Here is a 26382-nt window from a genome sequence, read left to right on the forward strand (position 1 = left end):
GTGAGACAATATGTACACATTGCTGGAATGCAGACTTATACATATGAAAAAGGGAACTAAGTCCCATACATCTTGATATAGTTATTTTTGTGGTTTCTTCACAATTCTTTGTCCATAATTTCGCAATTAGCTGATATTCAGAAAATGAGTACCTACAACTATGCACAGCAGATAATATTCTACACTACAGACAATACTCTGAGAGCTATTTGTATTCCCAGCTGTTACATGTCACTACATTGATAAATGGAAGATAAGTACACTAAGTAATGTCATAGCCAGACCCTTTTTTCTGATATTTAAGGACTGTATACTGACGGAGTGTTCCACAGGATTGGTGCATAGCAAATGTGGTGCCAATATTCAAAAAGACAGAGCCCGGGAACTATAGGCCAGTAAGTTTAACATCTGTTGTGGGTAAACTGTTTTAAGGTTTTCTTAGAGATGTTATCAGCATGGCTTCATGAGGGATCGGTCATGTCAAACAAATTTAATCAATTTCTATGAGGAGGTAAGTTCTAGACTTGACCGTCATGAATCAATGGATGTCATATATCTGGACTTCTCCAAAGCATTTGGTACTGGAAGAAAATGTATGTGGGTAAGTAACTGGCTCAGTGATAGAAAACAGAGGGTGGGTATTAATGGTACACACTCAGACTGGGTCACTGTCACTAGTGGAGTACCTCAGGGGTCAGTATTAGGCCCTATTCTCTTCAATATATTTATTAATGATCTTGTAGAAGGCTTGCATAGTAAAATATAAATTTTTGTAGATGACATTAAATTGTGTAAAGTAATTAACATGGAAGAGGACAGTATACAGACAGATAGATCTGGATAGATTGGAGGCTTGGGCAGAGAAGTGACAGATGAGGTTTAACACTGACAAATGTAAGGTTATGCACATGGGAAGGAATAATGCAAGTCACCCGTACATACTAAATGGTAAAACACTGGGTAACACTGACATGGAAAAGAACTTAGGAATTTTAGTGGACAGCAAACTTAACTGTAGAAACCGGTGTCAGGCAGCTGCTGCTAGGGCTAATAAGATAATAGGTTGCATCAAAAGGGTCATAGCTGCCCGTGAGGAGAACATAGTCCTACCACTTTACAAATAACTAGTCAGACCACACATAAAGTACTGTGTACAGTTCTGGGCTCCTGTGAACAAGGCAGACATAGCAGAGCTGGAGAGGGTTCAGAGGAGGGCAACTAAAGTACAAACTGGAATGGGTGGACTACAGTACCCAGAAATATCAAAATTAGGGTTATTTACTTTAGAAAAAAGATGACTGAGGGGCGATTTAATAACTATGTATAAATATATCAGGAGGCAGTACAGAGATCTCTCCCATTATCTATTTATTCCCAGGACTGTGACTGTGACAAGAGGGCATCTTCTGCATCTGGAGGAAAGAAGGTTTGTACACAACAGGATTCTTTACAGTAAGAGCAGTGAGACTATGGAACTCTCTGCCTGAGGAGGTGTGATGGTGAGTTCACAAAAAAGTTCAAGAACGGACTAGATGTATTTCTGGAGTGTAATAATGTTACTAGAGATGGGTCATAGATCCAGGGAGTTATTCGGATTGCCTGATTGGAGTTGGGAAGGATTTTTTTGCCCTAAAGTGAGAAAAATTGGCTTCTACTTTGCAGGGTTTTTTTTTGCCTTCCTCTTGATCAACTTGCAGGATAATAGGCCGAACTGGATAGACAGATGTCTTTTTTCAGCCTTCTAAACTATATTACTATGTTAAACTAATAGATGGAAAAATCAAGATGGAAAATGTTCTGATTTACTGTGTTTATGTAACCAACAGCATTGTATTAATAAGTCAGAGATAACACCTTCACCCAATCGCTTTAGGTTGCTAGGAGGTGGACCTGGGTCCACCTCCTGGTTAGTCAGTTGCTTGAGAGACTTTGTTTAGCTGAGGAAGAAAGAGGATTTACATGTGCCTTCTTAGAAAACCATCATCCCAATACCATACCCATACCATCATCCCAATACCATACCATACCCATACCAATACCATCCATACCCAAGAAGGTTACTCTACTACAAAATGAGAGAGAAGGAATAAAAAACAGAAATTCCAGAATCTATAAGGCCATGCATTGGAGTCAGAAAGCAAGGTATTGTGCATGTTTATGTCACCCTTCCACACTTTGAAATGGTTTGGCCAACCATATCTTAATTCTGTACCCCTCACCCTGGGGATTACACATCATATACCAGGAACTTCCATTGCATGCCTATAGTTCTGCTGAGAGAGAGAGACTTTAGAAAGACAGAGAAGAGTACCATAATCTCCATCATTGCTGCTATCCATACATTGCTATTGAGGAGTAATTGCTCTATGAACTAAATGGAACTGTGTCTTGATACTGTTGGATGTACTACTACTCCTATTCTGCACTTTAGTAAAGAGAGACTTATTTATTTACTACAACTGGCCTGGTTCCTGACTCCGCCATATGCCGGTCATTGTACTTATACACCCCAATTACCACCAGGCAGGAGCCCCAACATCAGGGTATGCCCCAAGGCAAGAAAATGGTGCACCCTCTTGCATAGCCCTAGGGGTAATCGGTCCGAGGATTACCACTGTGACCTGTGTTTACACCTATCATTGCCAAAGCCATTACCACTCTTATCCTCCTCACTGCACTCCACTGCTGGCTCATGTAGATCCTAGCAGCGAACAGAGCCTTGTTTCCAGCACCAGCAGCTGCCTGAAGCAGGTCAGCCGTGTCAGATCCCCAATGATCTCATATTGATGACCTATCCTGAGTATAGACCATCGATATCTAAGTACAGTAGAAGTCCTTAAAGCACCCAAGTAGTGTTGAGCGAACTTGTTCTTTAAGTTCGGCGTCTTAAGTTCGGGTTCGGGTTATCGAAGAATCGTGTTATGGATTTCGCTACCACGGACCATAACGGAATTTAGAATCCATAACGCGATTCTTCGATAACCCTAACTTTAGACGCCAAACTTAAAACACAAGTTTGCTCAACACTACACCCAAGTTCTTTACTTCAGTCTGATGCACCAAGAAGGCTCAAATAATTTGGTGAAACAGCTTACCCATTTTGAGAAGCCAGCCCTCTCGCTGTGGTTTTTGAAAGGCAAGTGTGAGCTCCCAGGCATCTTCTTCCTCAGGAAGCTGAAATGGCTCCTTTTTCAGGCTCTCATACATGTCCTGCCATAAAGAGCAAATAAGAATGCATGTTTGGTAGAGTGAATGACAGTGTAAATGAAGATACAGGTATAAATGTGCACGGCAAAAAGAAGAAAATCTTCTATATGTCTGTACGTGCAGATACGGAATATTCCTCTCTCCTAACCCTTCTGTTAAATAATATCATATCAGAATATATGAATTCAACAACTTGAAAAAGTTCAGCTTCAATTGCCAAAGTAGAAAAAGGTATCTTTATTTCAGCGACTTTGTAAAAATAACAGGACAAATTGCTACGCGTTTCAGACCAGTTTAGTGGGGTTACTTCTTCATGACAATACAATACAACGTATTGTCATGAAATGGGACCCCCACTAAACTGGTCCAAAATACGTAACAATTTGTCCTGTTATTTTTACTAAGTCGGTGAAATAAAAATACCTTTTTCTACTTTGGCAATTGAAGCTGGACTTTTTCAAGTTGTTGAATTCGTGATTGCCAGCACTTTCAAGGGGCTGCGTCCGTGCTCATTGCAAAGGAACACAGGTGAGAGCTGCAGACACACCTGTTTTTGCATATCAGAATATAGCACAGCTATATTTTCAGTTAAATCCACTGTCTAAGGCCCTAGTCACCTTGTGAGTGGCAAAAGAGTGCCTTTTTGTCATCCAACTGGCTGGAATACATCAGTACTGGATATACTAGATATACAGTATGGCTTCTATCACTGTACTATACACCTTGCAGGAGAGGTATGCCTTGAAATCCTGCTGGCATATGGAAGATCTTTAGGTTCACACTTTTTACTTCTTTACTTTTTATGTATATTGTATTAAAGCAACTGATTATGTCAGATCCATCAATGTATCCTATTTAGAGAATTCAATCTGAATTTCAGAAAAAATTGGATTCATACCGAATCCGAATTTTCTGACACTGTGGTAACGAATCAATTTTTTTCCTAAAATGGCTGCTGCACGTGTTAGGACATGGAGCAAGGAACTCTGGGAATGAGGGATCACTCACAATGCCATGTATGCACCCAATCAGCAGCCAGCCAGCCCTGTGATGTCACAGCCCTATAAATAACCTCAGACATCTTGGATTTAGCCATTTTCCAGTGTACTTAGTGCAGGGGAAGACGTCAGCAGGCGCTAGGGACAGTGGTAGAAAATACTTTAAAACTTTTATTTTGCTGTATAGAAGTTCAGGGAAAGGATAGGGAGGAATCTTTCCACAGTGTTGAAGCAGAACAGGGTTCAGTAGGGGAGTTTACAGCCTGCGGATCCAAATTGCCGTTATACAGCTCTGTAATTACAGCAAACAGTTCTTGTTATTGGGGTACAAGTGCTGTTTGATACAGCCATTAACAGGATTTATTACAAAGAAATATTTCAACGTCTTATTTGCCCTTGTGCGGTGCAGTTATATGTTCTAAAGCATTTTTTGCCTTGTATTAGTGGGAAAAAAGGCTTATTAGCCGTTGTGTGGTGAAGTGCAAAAATTACAGCCCTTTTTGGCTTGTATTAGTGGCAAACAAAAATATATTTGCCGTTCAGCTGTGCAGTTATATATTCTAAAGCCCTTTTTGGCATGTATTAGTGGCAAAAAAATATATATTATTTGCCATTCAGCAGTGCAGTTAAATGTTCTAAAGCCTTTATACTTATTAGCCGATGTGTGGTGAAGTAAGAAAATTACAGCCCTTTTTGGCGTGCATTAGTGGCAAAAAAATATATATCTGCCGTTTAGCGGTGCAGTTATATGTTCTAAAGCCCTTTTTTGCGTGTATTAGTGGCAAAAATATATATATTATTTGCCGTTCAGCGGTGCAGTGATATGTTCTAAAGCCCATTTTGGCGTGTATTAGTGGCACAAAAAAATGTATTTGCCATTATGTGGTGAAGTGAGAAAATTACAGCCCTTTTTGGCATGTATTAGTGGCAAAAAAATATATACTATTTGCCATTCAGCGGTGCAGTTATATGTTCTAAAGCACTTTTTAGCGTGTATTAGTGGCAAAAAAATATGTATTATTTGCCTTCAGCGGTGCAGTTATATGTTCTAAAGCACTTTTTGGTGTGTATTAGTGGCACAAAAAAAAGTATTTGCCGTTGTGTGGTGAAGTGAGAAAATGACAGCCCTTTTTGTCATGTATTAGTGGCAAAAAAATATATATTTTCCATTCAGCGGTGCAGTTATATGTTCTAAAGCCTTTTGTGGCGTGTATAAGTGGAAAAAAATAAGGGCCTATTTGCTGTTCAGCGGTGCAGTTACAGGGTATATGTTCTAAAGCCCTTTTTGGCCTGTATTAGTGGCTAAAAAAAATATATTGTTTGCCATTCAGCAGTGCAGTTATATGTTCTAAAGCCTTTTGTGGCAAGTATAAGTGGAAAAAAATAAGGGCCTATTTGCCGTTCAGCAGTCCAGGTATATGTTCTAAAGCCTTTTGTGGCTTGTATAAGTGGAAAAAAATAAGGGCCTATTTGCCATTTAGCGATGCAGTTATATTTTCTAAAGCCCTTTTTGGCGTGTATTAGTGGCAAAAAAATATATATTATTTGCCTTCAGCGGTGTAGTTATATGTTCTAATGCCTTTTGTGGCATGTATAAGTAGAAAAAATAAGGGCCTATTTGTTGTTCATCGGTGCAGTTATATGTTCTAAAGCACTTTTTGGCATGTATTAGTGGCAAACATACAGTCAGGTCCATAAATATTGGGACATCGACACAATTCAAACATTTTTGGCTCTATACACCACCACAATGGATTTGAAATGAAACAATCAAGATGTGCTTTAACTGCAGACTGTCAGCTTTAATTTGAGGGTATTTACATCCAAATCAGGTGAACGGTGTAGGAATTACAACAGTTTGCATATGTGCCTCCCACTTGTTAGGGAACCAAAAGTAATGGGACACAATAATAATCATAAATCAAACTTTCACTTTTTAATACTTGATTGCAAATCCTTTGCAGTCAACTACAGCCTGAAGTCTGGAACCCATATACATCACCAGACGCTAGGTTTCATCCCTGGTGATGCTCTGCCATGCCTCTACTGCAACTGTCTTCAGTTCCTGCTTGTTCTTGGGGCATTTTCCCTTCAGTATATTATTTGCAATTCAGCGGTGCAGTTATATGTTCTAAAACCTTTTGTGGCGTGTATAAGTGGAAAAAATATATATATTATTTGCCGTTCAGCGGTGAAGTCATATGTTCTAAAGCCCTTTTTGGCATGTATTAGTGGCAAAAAAATATATATTATTTGCCGTTCAGCAGTGTAGGTATATGTTCTAAAGCCTTTTGTGGCGTGTATAAGTGGAAAAAAATAAGGGCCTATTTGCCGTTCAGCAGTGCACTTATATGTTCTAAAGCCCTTTTTAGCATGTATTAGTGTAAAAAAATATATTATTTGCCGTTCAGCGGTGCAGTTATATGTTTTAAAGCCCTTTTTTTCATTTATTTGTGGCACAAAAAAAAAGCATTTGCCATTGTGTGGTGAAGTGAGAAAATTACTGCCCTTTTTGGCGTGTATTAGTGGCAAAAAATATATATATTTGCCGTTCAGCGGTGCAGTTATATGTTCGAAAGCCTTTTGGGGAGTGTATAAGTGAAAAAGAATAAGGGCCTATTTGCCGTTCAGCGGTGCAGTTATACAGTGAGGAACAGAAGTATTTGAACACCCTGCGATTTTGAAAGTTCTCACACTTAGAAATCATGGAGGGGTATGAAATTCACATTGTAGGTGCATTCCCACTCTGAGAGACAGAATAAAATTAAAAAAACAGGAAATCACATTGTTTGATTTTTAAAGAATTTATTTGTCTTGCACTGCTGAACTGCATGGCACACGTGTTCAATCTGGTTGTCAAACGGTTCCTGAAATCTTCCACCCATCTGCAAGACATCCTAAAAATGGCCAGAAAACTTTGCATGCACTTGGCCAGGAAACTTTGTCCTGCCCGGCCAGTAGTGTGGCATCAGAGCGGGTGTTTAGTGCGGCGGGGGTCATAGTTACCCCAAGAAAAACTCGCCTGTCCACCCAAAATGTGGAGAGACTGACCTTTGTCAAGATGAATCAGGCGTGGATCAGCCAGGATTTCCACCCACCAATGCCTGATGCATCAGACTAGATCATCCATGGTGCCACACCAACACTTAACAAAAGAGACCGGTTTCTTCTGGCTACCTGCCTCAGCTACTATTCTGATGCTGCCACCTGCCTGATGCCATACATCTGATGCCAAGTGCTCCTTCTTTCACCCACTATCTTCAGCTGGTACTTATATTGCCACCCACCTCCCCACTCTGTCACTGGGTCACTCTGTGGTCTCCTGATGCTGCTGCCAACTCCACACTATGTCACCTTGCCACACTGTGGTCTTCTGATGCTGCTGCCACCTCCTCACTATGTCACCTTGCCACTCTGTGGTCTCCTGATGCTGCTGCCACCGCCACACCATGTCACCTGGATACTCTGTGGTCTCCTGATGCTACTGTTACCTCCACACTATGTCACCTTGCCACTCTGTGAACTCTTGGTGCTGCTGCTACCTCAACACCATGTCACCCTGCCACTCTGTGGCCTCCTGATGCTGCTGCTGCCACCTCAACACTCTGTCATTGTGCCAGTCTGTGGCCTCCTGATGCTGCTGCCACCTCCACACTGTCATTGTGCCACTCTGTGGCCTCCTTATGATGCTGCTGCCACCACCTCCACTCTGTCATTGTGTCACTCTGTGGCCTCCTGATGCTGTTACCACTGCCACACTGTCATTGTGCCACCCTGTGGCCTCCTCCTGATGCTGATGCTGCCGCAACCTCTACACTCTGTCATTGTGCCACTCTGTGGCCTCCTGTTGATTCTGCTGCCACCTCCACACTCTGTCATTTTGCCACTCTGTGGTTTCCTTATGCTGCTGCTGCCACCGCCACACTGTCATTGTGCCACCCTGTGGCCTCTTCCTGATGCTGCTGCTGACGCCTCATCCAGGCTCTGTCATTGTGCCACTCTGTGGCCTCCTGATGCTGCTGCCATCTCTACACTATGTCACCTTGCCACTTTGTGGTCTCCTGATGCTGCTGCTACCTCAACAGTATGTCACCATGCCCCTTTGTGGCCTCCTGATACTGCTGCCACCTCCACACTGTAGATGTATCACCCTGTGGCCTCCTAGTGATTTTGCTGCTGCCACCTCCACACTCTGTCATTGTGCCACTCTGTGGCCTCCTGATGCTGCTGCCACCTCCACACTGTCATTGTGACACTCTGTGGCCTCCTTATGATGCTGCTGCCGCCACCTCTACACTCTGTCATTGAGCCACTCTGTGGCCTCCTGATGCTGCTGCTGCCGCCACCTCCACACTCTGTCATTGTGCCACTCTGTGGCCCCCTGATTCTGCTGCCACCTCCACACTGTCATTGCACCACTCTGTGGCCTCCTGATGCTACTGCTGCCACCTCCACACTGTCATTTTGCCACTCTGTGGCCTCCTCCTGATGCTTCTGCTGCCACCTCCACGCTCTGTCATTGTGCCACTCTGTGGCCTCCTGATGCTGTTGCCACCTCCAGACTCTGTCATTGGGTCAATCTGTGGTCTTCTTATGCTGCTTCCACCTCACCACTATGACATAGGGCCACTCTGTGGACTTCTCATGCTGTTCCCACCCTGCCAACTTCATGACTGGGCCACTATTTTGCCTTTCGACCTGGCTGACATCATCATTTATTTGATATGTCAGAAGGAAGGAAAAATTAGACGTACAACCGATCCTTTCTATGTAACAGCTGTAAGGCCTGCATTACATGGTCCCTATTTTGCAGCAGAATTGGCTTATGATTTGGTAGCCAAAAGCAGGAGTGGGTACAAAACACAGATGACATGCAAATATTCCATTCACGTGTTATCTCTGTTTTGGATCCACTCCTGTTTTATTTTTTGCTTTAGCAATACTGATGGATTACTGACCAAATGCTGACCGAGTGAAGGAGGATGCTCCACAGACAGGATCCGTTTTTTGGGAGTTATTGTTCTGACGGATCAGAGGAAGGGCAAAATAATAAGTGACGTCAACACAAACTTACTGTAAGGGAGTCTGCGGTTTTGGTTCTCTTGCGGGCAGATACGGTTTGGCGTCCGCATGGGCGCCGGAGGGGAGGGCCACGGGGATCTCTGAGGCAAACTTGCCGGGCTGATGGCAATACGTTGCGGCCGGTCCTGCCTCCGGTGTCTCCTGCGGGTTCCGTTCCGGCGTCCATGCTGGCGCAATCCCATGCCCGTGCTGAGTCTGTTGGGCGTCCGTGTGCACGCCCAAGGGGTGATTCGCAAAGGAATGCGCGGCTGAGTGTGCATGCATCGTATGCACTACATCAGCCACTGGCAGGTAAAACATCTGTGCACAAATTCAAAGTTGATTAGGGATTTGCTGCACAGGTGCTAATGAGTAGGATCATCGCATGACCTATGAGGTTCTGACAAGCAGCACTCTGTGATTGGCCAGCAGGTGTTTAAAAGGTGATCTCCCTGGCTGATCAGTGCTCACTGTTGTCTCTACAACCTGGGAGTATGCTGGTTCAGATTCACAAAGTTTGTTCCATGCATGAACTCTGTGTGTTTAGATCTTTGCCTGGTTGCTTGGGGTTCTGCAGCATTACACTTACTGCTGACACCCACTCCACTCTGTCGGGGGGCTCTACTTGTATAAGCATTTAATAGAACAGGTTGTGTAGATATCTGTGGAATCAGTGAATTGGTGTAAAAGGAGTGTGCTCTTTCACACTATAGTAGGATCTTGGGCCTCTGCACGGTTCTTTATACCTAGCGCTAACATTGACCTGTAAGGCTGAGTTCACACTTGAGTTATTTGGTCAGTTTTGGCCCGTAACTGCCTAAGTGAAGTGTGCAGTGATTCTAAGAGCAACGCCTGTCATCTACATGTCATACTGACTCACAGTATTGTTTCATTACAACACCAGACTCCCTATGTGTGTTACTGCAAGGCACAGTGTTCTACACCACTATGAAGGCTCATTGCAGCCAGGAAATAGCCGTTTTTGTAACATGATTCGCCGCGAATAAAGTCGAAAAAATTGGCGAACAGGCCGAATCGAATTTCTGAGAAATTCGCTCATCGATAATCCTATTCATTTCACTTAAACTGGTTGCAAAGTTCAGTCCTGAATATATGTTTACCAGGTCTTTAAAAATGTACTTTTTGAATACATGCACAAGACATTTGAGCCACAAACCAGATCTATACTGCATATACATGTACCAAAAAAAATTTGCGGACTAAAAAGGTCCTCCGGGCTACAAATACTGATTATCTATCCTCAGGATAGTATTTTTGTGTAGTATTTAGGTTTATGAGCTAAAGGCCCAATAGTGTGTCATAGACTGTCCCTATCAGAGGATCTTCTGGCACTCCGATTTCCTTTTTAAAAGTGGTTCTCTGAGCTACAGATATTGATGACCTATCCTTAGGATAGGTCATCAATATTAGATTGGTGAGGGTCCAAAACATAGCACCCCCTCTGATTAGCAGTAGGAATGAGCAAATTTCATATTTTGAAATTCGTTTGCACTTCGTTTGGTGGTAAAAGCAGAATTGCGTTATGGATTCTGTTACCACGGACCATAACCCAATTCTATGATGGAATGCATAATGGAATGCCTATAGAGGCATTCCGTTATTCTTTCTGTCATAATAGAAGTCTAGGGCCATTTCCGTTATGCAGGAGAGGACTCCCCAGAAACAATCTGATATTCTATCCTAAAGATAGGTTATTAATATCTGTAGCCCAGATAACCCCTTCAAAAAAGGAAATATAAATTTTGCAAATGGTCCACCAGAAGATCCTCCTAGAGGGCCAGTTTATGACACACTATTGGGTCCTTAGATCATAAACCTAAATACTACACTAAAAAAGTATCTACTATGGGCAATGCACTAATTACTCATAGTTAACATTTTGAGCTTACTTACGGTCAGCAGTTCTGTGGGCAGATCTCCACCTGGATGTGCACCTCTATGTAAAGAAATGAAGTGTTGCAGGTCCGGCTTTTCCTTTACGCTTGGGTTGTGTAGACTGGTATTTAAAATGATCAGCGAGAAGGAAACAATATAGCAGCTGTCTGAACACATAATAGTATAAATTAGATGGAGGAATTGAGGGGAGGGGTAGCACTTTTGTTCTCTATATCAGCTCTCGACTGGTGAATATGTTTACTGCGCAGTTACTGTAGGATATAATATGAGTCTGTCAAACCATGGTAAATGTTTGCTTTAAGTGCATGCATCAGTAAAATAGCAAACATAAACCCTTGATGTATGCAACTGTATACATCATACAGTACATAGACCCTGTGTTAAAAAAAAAAAGAATACTATAGGTGAATATGCACCTGTTCAACAAGTACTGTATTTCCCGGACTATAGGCTGAACACACACACCCGAACAAGGTGGGAAAAGACACTAAGTTGGCTAAATATAATACATTGGGATTTGTGAATATTTTGCTTATAAGTATTCACACAACCGGGATATATACCAGTCAAAAACGTGTCGCATTATAGGCACCCAATCGAAAACTATGAAAATCACATGAAGTACTGAGGTTACATTAAAACTTAACTTTTAATAGTTAAACCTAACATGATAGGCCCGTAAACAATACTCAAGTTAAAAACATACATGCATTAGTGACCATGCAACACCAGATGGTGAAAGTATAGGCAAATGTAGGATGTTCAAAAATGCTATGAGGGTGAGTTAGAAGAATAGGGATATAAATCAAAAGGGAGACAGATGCTGTGTCTCTTCCCCTATATCTATCTATGTTCTAACTCTCATTCAAACCCTCTCTGTATGTCCCTGGGTGTCCCTTTTAAATTGCGGCGATGACTGCCCAGCTTCGTCATGGAAAAACACACAACGGGGGTAGACACACATAAATACCAAAAACACTCATCCCGCAGGAGAGGATCATAGCTGGGCCATGGACATCTATACATGGAGGGCTAAGTATCTGCTGAAAGCAATTTAATACTGCCATTTTCTGTTCAGTTGTTCTAGTGAACTGTTAAGTGACCTGAACTGTTTGGCTATTGTGATTACCTATGCATTTATCGGTCCCCTGATGATTTGGCTTATGACTTGGCCATTGAAACGCGTCGGGACGAGTGTTTTTGGTATTTATGTGTGTGTACCCCCATTGTGTTTTTTTCCTTGATGAAGCTGGGCAGTCATCGCCGCAATTTAAAAGGGACACCCAGGGACATACAGAGAGGGTTTAAATAAGAGTTAGAACATAGGGAGATATAGGGGAAGAGACCCAGCATCTGTCTCCCTCTTGATTTATTTCCCTATTCTTCTAACTCGCCCTCATAGCATTTGTGAACATCCTACATTTGCCTATACTTTCACCATCTGGTGTTGCATGGTCACTGATGCATGCATGTTTTTAACTTGATTATTGTTTATGGGCCTATTAGATTAGGCTTAACTATTAAAAGTTAAGTTTTAAGGTAACCTCAGTACTTCATGTATTTTGCTTATAAGCTAAATAAATGCAGAGGCTGGTGCCACAACATGAAGGTCTAGGAGTAGATGTGTGGGGCTTGTAGCAGGAAACTGAATCATGTATGACCTATGTATTTATAGCAGCACATGTAAACCATACACATTTGGGTTCGTTTATCAAACTGGTATAAAGTAGAACTGGCTTAGTTGCCCATAGCAACCAATCAGATTCCACCTTTCATTTTTGACAGCTCCTTTGGAAAATTAAAGGTGGAATCTGATTGGTTGCTGTGGGCAACTAAGCGACTTTCTCTTTACACCAGTTTGATAAATGACTCCCACTGCCTTTCTGTCCTGTACTTACCCATCTGCCCTCCCACGGCGAATCCAGCCAGACTATGGCGGTGCCACCGACGTTGCTCTTTTGCTACAGCAACTAGCCCCAGCTGACTGTGTCTCTAACATTATGTCCTGGATTCATTCTGCTGTGTATTTGACTTAGCTTGTGGATTCTGATCTGGTTTTGACCTCTTTTTCACAAATTAAGGTTTAGGCCACTGCACTTAGTCAAGTCCGAGACCATCGCCAAGTGGTGGGTCCCCATTTAGGGCAGATCGTGCATGAAGGTAGGGACAGTTGACACTGTTCTCTACCTTTCATGACATTTTCCCTCACCTCTGTGGAGCTGGACTCCATAATATGGGGGGAGATGTATAGACAGAGGTGTAGCAAGTGAAGCGGTGGGGTCTGATCTATTATAAAGAGTACAGAATTGTAATACAAGCAAATTAGAAATGGATATTACTTGTATTTCAGTCATTACAAATGTCCAATACTAAAACATAATTTCCTCCCTCTTATAGAGGTTTATAGTATCTGGTCACATCCATTAAACTGTACAACACAAGACAGTCTGAATATCAAGTTGTATGTAAATAAGCTGGGCCCTCTTCCCTAACAAGGGGAAATCCATCAATACATTACCTATGGGGGATTTAAAAGAACAGGCTCACAAAAGTTTAAAATTTTATTGCAAGTCCCGTTTTGTGACAAAATGTGCCATTTTACCCCTTGTTTGCCCCAAAATGGGGGAGCATGGGAAGGAGTACACTGACTGCGGACGGGACCTCTGCAGCCCAACATATACAGTACCAATATGTGTGCCCGAAAATTGACATGCATTACACCTGAAATCTACAGCAGCATCCTTAATGTCGTAGATTTCATTTTCAGGTGCATGAACCTGCCGTAGATGTGCCAGAATTATTATCTCTTAATAACTATGGCACGTTGTACGCCAGCAGGACGCTGGACCTGCGTAAGAAACTGAAATGTTAATCCATTTGTCTAGAATGTCTACTGTGAGTCAGTGGGGTATAAAAATATGATGTGAGAACATTGGGCTAAACAAAAATAATTTTTGAACCTGGAAGTTTCTTTGTTAATATCTTGTAGTTTCATCTACTGGGAAATCATGTATTTCTGGCTTTTGAGAATCATGAAAAAGGGAAGTTCTACTGCTATTGCCTGACTTCTCTTTGAATAATATCTCAACAAGCTTAAAGGGTTTTTCCAACAAAGGAAACCTATTGCCTGGATAGGATAGACGACAAGTGTGTGATCACTGGGGCTTTGACTGCGTGGACCCCACTGGTCCATTCACTTCTATAGGACTGTCAAAGAAAGAGCTGAGCGCCATCTTTTTCAGTCCCATAAAATGAATGAAGTGGTAGTCATGCATGCACACAGATTCCACCTTTCATTTTTCACAGTTCCTTTGGTAATTGAAAGGTGGAATCTGATTGGTTACTATGGGCAAATAAGCCAGTTCTACTTTACACCAGTTTGATAAATCTCACTTTAAGTGCTTATTTTTTGAAACTTTATTTAGAGGTGAATTGCAGTTTTATTGTTATCCCCTATCCACAGGATAGAGAATAACTATTAGATTAGTGGGAGTCCTACCGCTGGGATTCCACTGATCACAAAAATGGGGGCCCCATACCCCATGGAATGGAGCAGCTGGTTGAGCATGCGCTCAGCCTCTCCATGTCACGCCCTGCTCTGTGGGTGTTCTGAGTTGCTTCACGTGACTTGATCTGACAGTTTGTTTGTTGTGGGTTTGAGCAGAATCCCACCTCCTCCCAGGTGTTGCTATTTAGGTAATTGGTGAGGCTATTTATTCCTTCCTCTCCTTATAGCCTTTGTGGGTTATAGTTCTGCCTTGTGTGAGCTCTGGAAGTTTGGTGGATCATCTGCTCCAACACTTCTCTTAATAAGTCCTTTTCCCTTGTTCCTTCTGTGTCTGTTTTGACTAGGCCTCTAGGGTGATGCTAGGTTCTTCGGGTGTTTGAAGGAGCTGGGTGCCTCTTTCCCTCTTCCCTACAGCTGAGGGTTTGGTTCAGCGTGTTAAAGTCTTAGCTACGCGGGCATGTGCATATCTACCATCGAGATATGCACATGGGTATAGCAGCTTAGGGAAAGTGTTTTAGGGATTGCTAGGAAGTGACCCCTTTGTTCCCTAGCATTTGGGGCCTAGTCAGTTGTTTTGTTTGCTTTGCCGTGTTCTGTTTCCTTCCCTTATCTTACCTACCGTGACACTCCATTTATTTCTATAGAAGTTCTGGAGATAGTTGAGTATAGTATTTGGTTTTCACTCCCTGCCTTCCTAGAGCCATAATTTATTTTTCAGTTCACATAGCCATATGAGGGCTTTTTTTCTGCGGGGCAAGCTGCATTTTATAATGGCCCTATTTAATATTGCACATAATGTAGTGGGAAGCTGGAAACAAAATTCCGAATGGGGTGGAATTAGAAAAAAAAATGCAATTGTGCTATAGTTTTATGGGTTTCAGTTTTACAGCATTCCCCATGCGGTAAAACTAAACTGCTCCCTTCATTCTCCCTGTCAGTACAATTACAGCATGAAGGGAGGCGTAGATAATAATCAGGCGGCACTGCATACACTGATCACGCCGTATTTAGACCGAACCAGATGCAGTGAGAAACACTTCTCAACGTGGTGCTCAGCAGAAAATAGTTTGTAGTAGAAAAATGGCAACTTGAGGAGAGGAATAGAAATAAAGTTGCGGCACTCACCGAAATGTATCAAAGGTGTCTTTTATTGTGGCTTCCTCAACAGGTAGCAGAAAGGATCCGGGGCGGACACATAGTTGCAAGCAGCGACGGCCGTTTCGCGCGCAAAGACGCGCTTCCTCAGGCCACTGATTACGTCATTGCGCACACGTATGCGCAATGACGTAATCAGTGGCCTGAGGAAGCGCGTCTTTGCGCGCGAAACGGCCGTCGCTGCTTGCAACTATGTGTCCGCCCCGGATCCTTTCTGCTACCTGTTGAGGAAGCCACAATAAAAGACACCTTTGATACATTTCGGTGAGTGCCGCAACTTTATTTCTATTCCTCTCCTCAAAGTACAATTACAGCAATACCATATTTGTATAGTAAAAATTGAAAAGAAAAAATTATTTCTTTCCATCCCCATATCAAGTGAAGTGACAAAAAACTGCAAATCAGCCATTTTGATTTTTTTCCCCCTTATGGCATTCACCGGTCGGGAAAATTATATTTATATTTTAATAGTTCAGGCATCTTTGAAGAGACAGCATCCGCCATACATGTAAGGCACATATCGTCAGGGGGTTAAGCCTCAGGATAAGTTATCAATATCAGATTGGGAGGAGGGTCCATCATTCAATACCCCACAATCAGGTGTTTTGGGCAGCTGTGGTGCTGTAAACTAACATTATGTTGAGCAGAAGCAAAAGGCTCTGTACACTATGTAGATTCAGGTGCAGTCATATTGCAGCTTAGCTCTCATTCACTTGAACAGGAAATGAGCTAGAAAACCCTGGTACAGCCACTACACCATGTACAGAGTTGTTTTCCCTTCATAGCATAATTTCCAATTCCACTTGTGCCCTAAACAGTTGATTGCTTGGGTTGGTGGATGTCGGACCCCCATCGATCTAATATTGATGACCTATCCAGAGGACAGACAAGCCTTTTAAACAGGATGTTGAAAACATGAACATATCCGATCACAAGCTGGAGCAAGCCTATGCAAGCTTGTACTATGAGTATAGCCATATGTTCAGGTTTCTTGATGCAGTTTTGGAAGCCAAAACTAAGAATGAATAAAAAAAATAAGAGAAGTAGTATCTGTCCTTAATTCTTTCTCTCCTTTTATGATCCACTTCTGATTTTCGCTTCCAAACCCGCATGAAGATCATTAGTTACTGTGGCATGTAAGCTTTATTGCTGAAGGGACAGTAGCCAAGCGAAAAGGTGGTGCGACATAGTATGTGTGTGGGAGGGGGAGGGAATCATGGCAACCATTGATAGCGGTAATAAGTAGGCAGTCTATTCTACTACTTTGCTTGGGAGAGAGCATGTACAAGTTGCTTGTCGTGTGTCAAGTTTACAGTCCACAAACCAACAGAGGCTACAATACAACGAGTGGACAAGTGTTGGTAGGAAAAAAGATCCAATGTGTTATCGCTGCGGTTTTCCACAAATACAGCCGCAGTGTGTAAATACAACCGCAGTACAGTTAAATAGATTTTCTGGGATTTTAATAGTGATGGCCTATCGTTAGGATCAGCTATCAATATCTGATCGGCGGGTTGTCAACACCCTACACCACTACCGCTCAGCTATTATGCTGTACTTTCTGCTCTGGGACTACACAGCTTATTTCACTATGTAGTGGAAAGAGCGGAAAACTGCAGATCTGCTCCCACTTAAATAAAGCCGGCTCCGGAGCTACTGCAGAACAACTGAATGCCTGGTGTGAAAAACTGGAAACTGAGGATAGGCCATCCATCGATATTAAAGTCCTGGAAAAACCCTTTAGGTTAGCTGTGTCTTGCAAAGAGCCATGCACCTGTATGTTCATGGATATATTTTTCTCCACTGAAAGTAAATAATGAGGATTCCTATTGAGTTATGACAAGGATACTAGACATATATTGAACAATTGATGTGATAGTGGCATATAGTAATTTGTTTCTCTTTTATTCAAACTGAAGCCATATTACTGTATGTTGTGTACTGGCCTAGGAGCTTCAAGATCTAAGAGAGAAAAGCTTCTACACCGAGACACCATGCGGGAATGCACAAAGTACCCAAGGGTCCATATTATCACTGTGTTAGTTACAAGTAATTTGCAAGTTCAAGATCTTCATTTAAGTCAACTAATAGTTAGTTCTACATCAGTATGATGGTTAGCTGTCTAGAACCTAGACTGTCTGGATTTATGGAGCTCATCTACCATCTACACAGAGTTTGTAACATCATAACTAGAGATGAGCAAATCGAAGTTGACAAAGTGGAATTCGATCCGAATTTCTGGAAAAATTTGATTCGCACCGAATTTCCTCACGCTTTGTGGTAACGAATCACATTTGTTCCTAAAATGGCTGCTTCACGTGTGAGGACATGGGAAGGCGGGATCGCCCATAATGCCATGCATGCAGCCAATCAGCAGCCAGCCAGCCCTGTGATGTCACAGCCCTATAAATAGCCTCAGCCATCTTGGATTCTGCCATTTTCCAGTGTACTTAGTGCAGGGAGAGATATCAGCAGGCGCTAGAGACAGTGCTAGAAAAAACTTCATTGTGCTAAAAAAACAATTTACAAGTGCAGGGAAAGATTATTCAAGGTGTAGGGAAAGGATAGGGAGGAATCATTCCACAGCATTTATGTTGAACAGGGTTCAGTAGGGGATGTTACAGCCTGGGTAATAGGAACAATCCTATTACACCTTGCAGCACTGATTGGGCACCCAAATTGCCATTATACAGCTCTGCAATTCCAGCAAACCGTTCTTGTTATTGGGGTGTTACAGCCATTAACAGGGTTTATTACATGGAAAATTTTCTACGTCTTATTTGCCCTTGTGTGGTGCAGTTATATGTTCTAAAGCATTTTTTTGTTTTATGTGATTAGTGGAAAAAAAGGGCTTATTAGCCATTGTGTGATGAAGTGAGAAAATTACAGCCCTTTATGTTGTGTATTAGTGCAAAAATATATATTATTTGCTGTTCAGCGGGGCAGTTATATGTTCTAAAGCCTTTTGTGGCGTGTATTTGTCACAGGTAATGGGAAGGGGATAACACCAAATGACACACAGAAGGAATAGACCGTAATCTAGGCCTCAAAGCTAAGGGAGAGGGATGGTGACCTCCTATGAATCCCTAGACCTCTCCCTGACTCCTGCCAGTATGAGTAGACCCTGAAGGTGTAAATACTCATACACCGGAATCTAGGCCCTGAAAACCCTGGAAGTTCCTAGGAATGGTGGCAGGGAACACACACAAGCGAACAACAAAAAGCAAGACAAAATGCACTTAGCTTAAAGCAGAATGGAGGAGCAGGAGATCCAAAGGAACAACACACCAGCTCAACCAACTCCAGGAGGAAATATCAACCACATGGTAAGCGGTGAGAGCCAGAACTAAATAGGGCCTTAGTAATTACAACAAGCTGCACCTGACAAAAGGTGTGGTCATTACCAAACACAACACTGAAAGAAAAAACAGAGAGACTGTCAGATACCCTCACGTGCCGCCAGTCTCTCCGATCTTTTCACCTCTGTCATGGGAGGGAACGTGACAGTACCCCCCCCTTCCTCTACATGTGACCTCCAGACACCCAGGGCTGACTTTATCAGGATGCACCCTGTGAAAGGCCTTCACAAGGTGACTGGCATTAACATCGGTCGCAGGAACCCACATTCTTTCCTCTGGACTGTAACCTTTCCAGTGTATGAGATACTGAAGAGATCGTTGGAGAAATTGTTCACTATCCCGGCAATCTGAAATTCAAGATTAAAATCCACCAAGACCAGAGCCGGAGGTAAGGAGGACGGTTCAGCAGGTTCGACATATCTTTTCATTAATAATTTGTGAAAAACATTAATTTTTAAAGCCTGGGGAAGTTCAAGACAAAAATCAACTGGATGAATAATGGAAGAGATCTTATATGGCCCAATAAACCTTGGCTCCAATTTCCAAGAAGGTACCTTCAACTTAATGTTTCTTGTGGACAACCACACAGAATTACCCACTCTCAGGTCCAGATCACTCATACATCTCTTATCAGCCATACTTTTATACTTTTTGCCCATTTTTTTTTTTATTGTTTTGAATTTTCCTCCAAATCTTTCCTCTTCTGGTATACCAGAAGTCTCAGTACCAGAAAATGTGCCAAACTGCGGATGGAACCCATATGCTCCAAAAAATGGCGAATATTCAGTGGACGCCTGTTTACGGTTCTTTATGGCAAACTCAGCCAACGACAAAAATGAAGACCACTTCTCCTGATTCTCCGAGACAAAACATCTCAAATAAGTTTCCAGATTCTGGTTAGTGCACTCAGTCTGTCCGTTCGACTGAGGATAAAAGGCAGAAGAGAAGGACTATTGTACCCCCAGGCGAGTAGAGAACGCCTTCCAGAATCTGGAAACAAACTGAGTCCCTCTATGAGACACCACATCAGAGTAGATACCGTGTAGTTTCACAATGTTATCGACAAACACTTGTGAGAGAGTTTTAGCATTAGGTAGACCTGATAATGCTATTAAGTGCGACATCTTGCTGAAGCGATCAACAACCACCAGAATCACAGTTTTCCCTGAGGAATTCTACAAATCTGTGATAAAGTCCATGGACAAATGAGTCCACGGTCGGGATGGGATAGATAAGGGAAGTAGAGATCCTGAAGGCCGAGTATGTGTCACCTTGGCACGCGCAAAAGTCTCACAAGCTGACACATAGCTCACATAGAACACATTTACGCAATCCTGGCCACCAGAATCTCCAGGAAATAAGATCAACCGTGGATCTGTTCCCAGGGTGTCCTGTAATAACAGTACTGTGATGTTCTTGAAACACCTTGTGCTGGAGTTCCGAAAGAACAAACAACTTCCCTGGAGGACAAGAATCAGGTGCATCTCCCTGGGCCTCCAACATCTCTGCCTCAAGTTCAGGATAAAGGGCAGATACAACCACCCCATCAGCTAAGATCGGGCCAGGATCCTCCGAATCACTCTGCTTTGTTGTTCTTATCTTAACCCCAGGGCGATAGGTGACAATGAAATAAAATCTGGTAAAAAACAATGACCATCTGGCCTGCCTTGGGTTCAGGCGTTTAGCTGACTCCAGATAGACCAGATTTTTGTGATCAGTAATTACCGTAATGGGATAAATCCATTCAATTCCAACCAATGACGCCATTCCTCAAAAGCCAACTTAATGGCCAGTAATTCTCTATTAACTACATCATAATTTCTTTCAGCACTAGAGAATATTTTGGAGAAAAAAGCGCCAAAATGGGCGCCATTTGCTAGGAGAAGGACGCTACGACAAGACTGCTCCAACCCCTAGCTCGGATGCGTCAACTTCCACAATGAATGGCTGTGACATATTAGGTTGCACCAGTATTGGAGCGGAAGCAAAACATTCCTTCACAGCTGAAAGGCTTGTAATGCCTCATCAGACCAAACTGAGAAATCCGCACTTTCTTAGTCATATCTGTTGATGGTTTAACAACAGTTGAGTAATTCAAGATAAATTTACGGTAGTAGTTGGTGAACCCCAAAAATTGCATGAGCGCTTTCAGATTTTCGGGTCAATCCCAGTCCAACACAGCACAGACTTTTTCTGGATCCATATGAAAAATCGAAGATGAGAGTAGGTAACCCAGGAGTTACACTTCCGGACCCGCAAACACACACTTCTCCATCTTAGCATACAATTTATTCTCCCTTAGGATCTGTAAGACCTGGCTCACGTGATCCTGATGCTTCTCCATGTTGGGGGAATAAATTAAAATGTCATCCAGATACACCACCAGAAACCTGACTACCAGATGATGAAAGATGTCATTGATGAAATGTTGAAAAACAGCAGGAGCATTGGTCAACCCAAAAGGCATGACCAAATTCTCAAAACGACCTTCAGGGGTATTAAAAGCCGCCTTCTATTCGTCCCCCTCCTTGAACCTTACCAGATTATATGCCCCCCTCAAATCCAATTTAGAGAACACCTTGGCACCGACAATCTGATTGAACAAATCTGTGATCAAAGGAAGGGGATAGGGATCACGGACAGTAATGTGATTAGGCTCACGCAAGTCCAAACATGGCCTAAGGGTTCCGTCTTTCTTTTTTACAAAGAAGAACCCTGCAGCTCTCAGTGATATATTCTCGCATTGCTACTCTTTCGGGTTCAGAAAGATTATACAACCGAGACTTGGGCAATCTAGCCCAGGGAATAAGATTGACGGGGCAATCATACTCCCGATCTGGAGGTAACTCCTGGTCTCCACTTTCAGAGAATATATCAGAAAGGTACAATTTTAGTGGTTACAACAGAAAGCGACGAGCTAAGACAGTTGTCTATGCTAAAATCACTCCAATCAAGAATCTGTCTTACTTGCCAATCGATGGTAGGGTTATGTTTGGATAACCATGGTAAACCTAGCATCAGAGGAGCAGGCAGTCCTTCCAGCACAAAACATGAAATGGATTCTTGATGAGAATCTCCCATCTTTAGGCGAATGTCCTGCACAATTTGTGACAAATACTTTTGTGAGAAGGGAGTGGAATCATTCGCAAACACCAAAATATTTTTGTCTAATGCGCTTGTAGTCAAACCATGCATACGGACGAATTGGCCATCCACTAGGTTAACCCCTGCCCCACTGTCAATAAATACTTTAATTGCCACAGTTTTGGAGTCTAGCGCCACCTTGGCAGGCAGGAAAAATCGGGTACTACCGGTAAATGACAAAAGTACATTCTCTGATTCCCCACCTACACTACCAAGAGTGAGAAGAGGACTAAACACATTAGTTCTCATTCTCTCTTTTTCACTTTGACGTTTAACATAAGGATTAACGTTAACAAAATGTCCCCCTTTACCACAGAAAAAGCAGAGTCTTTTCTTAACCCTAATGTTTTTATTACCAGGTCCAGGAGTGACTTCTCCCAACTGCATTGGCTCATCATCAGACATGAGCTCAAGTGCCTCCCTACCCAAAGTGTCGGAAGAGGCCGCTTCCCCAAATAATAGTGCATCTCGAGTGAGAGGAACCTTAGGTCTCTCCCTCAGGTGTCTATCAATACGTACAGCCAGAGACATGGCTGCCTCCAATGAGGATAGTCGCGAAATGCCAATGCGTCCTTCAGGTTCTCGGATAACCCTTGACCAAATTGACTATGGAGGGCTGGGTCATTACACTCAGTATCAGTTGCCCATATCCTAAATTCAGAGCAATAGGACTCCACAGAACGCTCTGCCTGTCGTAAGTCACGCAACTTTGTCTCGGCCAGGGAGACCCGATCTGGGTCATCGCAGCTAACCCCTAGAGCTCTGAAAAATGAATCTACCGACTGGAGGGATTGTGATCCGGTCGGCAACAAAAATGCCCAAGACTGAGCATCACCTTTCAGTAATGAAATAATAATCCCCATTCTTTGACTCTTGTCACCAGAAGAGTTAGGACATGGTCTAAAATATAGTTTACACGACTCCCTGAACAGAACAAAGTTGTCACTTCCCCTGGAAAATCTATCCGGGAGAGTCGACCTTAGGTTTCGGGCAGGCCTGGTTCCCGCTGCTGGAAGCCGCCACCTGTGGTCTCTGAAACTGCGAGACGGCAGTGCGGTGGTCAGCCACCTCCGAAGACAATCCCTGCATTTGATCGACTAGTGCAGAAACAGTATCCATGGCTGCACTGACACAAACAAAATGATGTTCACCAAATAATTTCAAAAAATTTGGTGACCCGGACGAATCGAATTTTTGAAAATTTGTCAATTATTTTGTGATCAATTATAGATAACTATATTAACCATTATGATTATGTAATTATTTTTATATTGATAAAAAATTTAATAATTATTTGTGTTGTTTTTGTCACCTGTGGACTTGAAGGTGCTTGGGTTACATTTGCAATAATGAGTTGAGAAAGATTCCATAATACGGTCAATCTTCTGTGCTTCTCCTGGTAGCCGAAAACTACCCAGAAATTGTCTGGAAGAAAATAGATCATTTACATTTAGTTGCTATTTTTTTTTTATGGCAGTGATAGACAACCTTTTCTGGCCTGAGGACCACAATGTCAGATTATACCTCTCTAAAGAATACAAGAAAACATGAAAGAGTATTCCCATTTGAGACATTTATAGAATAACAATAAGTAATAGGGTTTTCATTTTTAGGACTCCTATCTTTCAGGAGAATGAGGTTCCCTGCTACCATGGATTTGAAAGGAGAATACAGCCATGGTCTGCACTAAGTGTAGCACATGACTAAGGACAACACTGTTCTGTAAATCAGAAGGATCAGGCTATCTTTTCACAGCCATGTCTTTCTGAACTATAGGGACATACATTTTTTAAGGGCTGCACAGAATAGCCTTGTGGACTGATTCTGATGACTTTTGCACCCCTGGTCTATGAGAATAGAAAAGTTCTTGCAATCTAAAGCTAAGAAAACTAGGAGAAATGTATCGATTAAAACCTGCTGCTGAAGTGGCTCAGTATGTTTTTCCAAATTCAGTGTATATGACTGACTGCAGTTAGTGATATATGGGGTAATTTATCAAACTGGTGTGAAGTAGAACTGACTCCAATCAGATTCCTCCTTTCATTTTCCAAAGGAGCTGTCTAAGGCCTCTTTCACACTTGCGTTGTCCGGATCCGGCGTGTACTCCACTTGCCGGAATTACACTCCGGATCCGGAAAAACGCAAGTGTACTGAAAGCATTTGAAGACGGAACCGTCTTCCAAATGCTTTCAGTGTTACTATGGCACCCAGGACGCTATTAAAGTCCTGGTTGCCATAGTAGGAGCGGGGAGCGGGGGAGCGGTATACTTACAGTCCGTGCGGCTCCCGGGGCGCTCCAGAATGACGTCAGAGCGCCCCATGCGCATGGATGACGTGATCCATGTGATCACATGATCCATGCGCTTGGGGCGCCCTGACGTCACTCTGAAGCGCCCCGGGAGCCGCACAGACGGTAAGTATACTGCTCCCCCGCTCCCCACTACACTTTACCATGGCTGCCAGGACTTTAGCGTCCCGGCAGCCATGGTAACCACTCTGAAAAAGCTAAATGTCGGCTCCGGCAATGCGCCGAAACGACGTTTAGCTTAAGGCCGGATCCGGATCAATGCCTTCCAATGGGCATTAATTCCGGATCCGGCCTTGCGGCAAGTGTTCCGGATTTTTGGCCGGAGCAAAAAGCGCAGCATGCTGCGGTATTTTCTCCGGCCAACAAACGTTCCGTACCGGAACTGAAGACATCCTGATGCATCCTGAACGGATTTCTCTCCATTCAGAATGCATTAGGATAATCCTGATCAGGATTCTTCCGGCATAGAGCCCCGACGACGGAACTCTATGCCGGAAGACAATAACGCAGGTGTGAGAGAGCCCTAAAATGAAAGGTCGAATTAAGCCAGTTCTACCTTACATTACTTTTATAAATGACCCCAATAGTGTCTTTTTTAATTTGGTTCCCAAGTTGTTACTGAAGAGCATAAGGCTACTATATGATCACATTATAAACTATGTCCATCACATTGCAGCCTATGTAAGTAGGTGGATGTAAACTCTGCCCCGTCCATGTAACCATGGCTTCACAAAGTTTTAGGATTAAATTGTAACAAATGGTATTTCAAAATTCAAGCTCTAAAATGTATCTGAAAAATGAAATCCCATAGAAAAATAAAAGCATGCCTTGAAAAATCAGGGGCCATGGCAGAAGGGAGACATAGTGAGAGTTAGAGGAGATAAAGGGAGTCAGGGCGGGGAGCTCTTCGATTGGTAGGAGAACGATGTACTTATCCTAATCCACAGGATAGAAAATAACTATTCGATTGGTGGGGTTGCTAATCCTGGGACTCTCAAGATCACAAAAACAGGGACCTAGTAATCCGCAAGGCCCCTCACAATAAATGCACACTGTTGCTCCATTCATCGCTATAGGAATTTCGAGCAGTCCAAGAGATGAAGAGACTATGTTCAAACAGTCACTCCTTTCATTTCGAAGGCACCTGCCACTGATCTAATAGTTAGCATCTATCCCGTGGATAGGAGATAACATACTACAACTAGAATACCCCTTTAAAGAACATGGTCAGTTTATATTACTAGCTGTGCATGTGCTAGGAACTGCACACAAATGCAGCTGGTAGTAAGCATTATTAAACAATCTGCGCCAGTGTCCGATGATTTAATAAGACTAATTCATATTTACGGTACATGCAGTGCCGCTCACCAGATTCTGGGAGCTTCACTCTAAACATGGCTGGTTTCCACTCTGGCTAGAAGATAAGGATCCTGAACAGAGGGTCTCCTTGTTTAAACTCAGAATTCTCTATTAGGATCTATAAAAATAGATTTACTAAACCATTAACCCAGTTAACCCTTTGCTGCTATTTGAAGAATTGGTGATTTGAAAGCTAATGTGGACAATAAATATTCACTCTTTTAAGTAGTTGTGGTGTCTTATGTCAGAGAAAGGAGTGAGATGAAAGGGGCTAGGGGAGCACCCCGGCGCTAGGCCAGTTTTTATTTACAGCTACCAATGGAACCCCATTAATTCTAGGTATCATCTCGAAAGCTTCTATCCATT

The 26382-nt window shown here is 42.7% G+C and overlaps 1 protein-coding gene across 2 annotated transcripts in view; it reads right to left on the bottom strand.

Annotated features, from left to right (window-relative positions):
- Positions 1-26382, bottom strand: part of CYTH4 (cytohesin 4) — a 65576-nt gene that overhangs the window by 12939 nt on the left and 26255 nt on the right. For both annotated transcript variants that reach the window (XM_040407321.1, XM_040407320.1), the window contains 3 exons: positions 23662-23774; positions 11181-11329; positions 3096-3210 (listed from right to left, as the gene is read on the bottom strand). In XM_040407321.1, the coding sequence (XP_040263255.1) occupies positions 3096-3210; positions 11181-11329; positions 23662-23774 (377 nt within the window). The remainder of the gene's footprint in view (positions 1-3095; positions 3211-11180; positions 11330-23661; positions 23775-26382) is intronic.

Source organism: Bufo bufo, chromosome 9, assembly GCF_905171765.1.
Source record: "Bufo bufo chromosome 9, aBufBuf1.1, whole genome shotgun sequence".
NCBI lineage: Eukaryota > Metazoa > Chordata > Amphibia > Anura > Bufonidae > Bufo > Bufo bufo.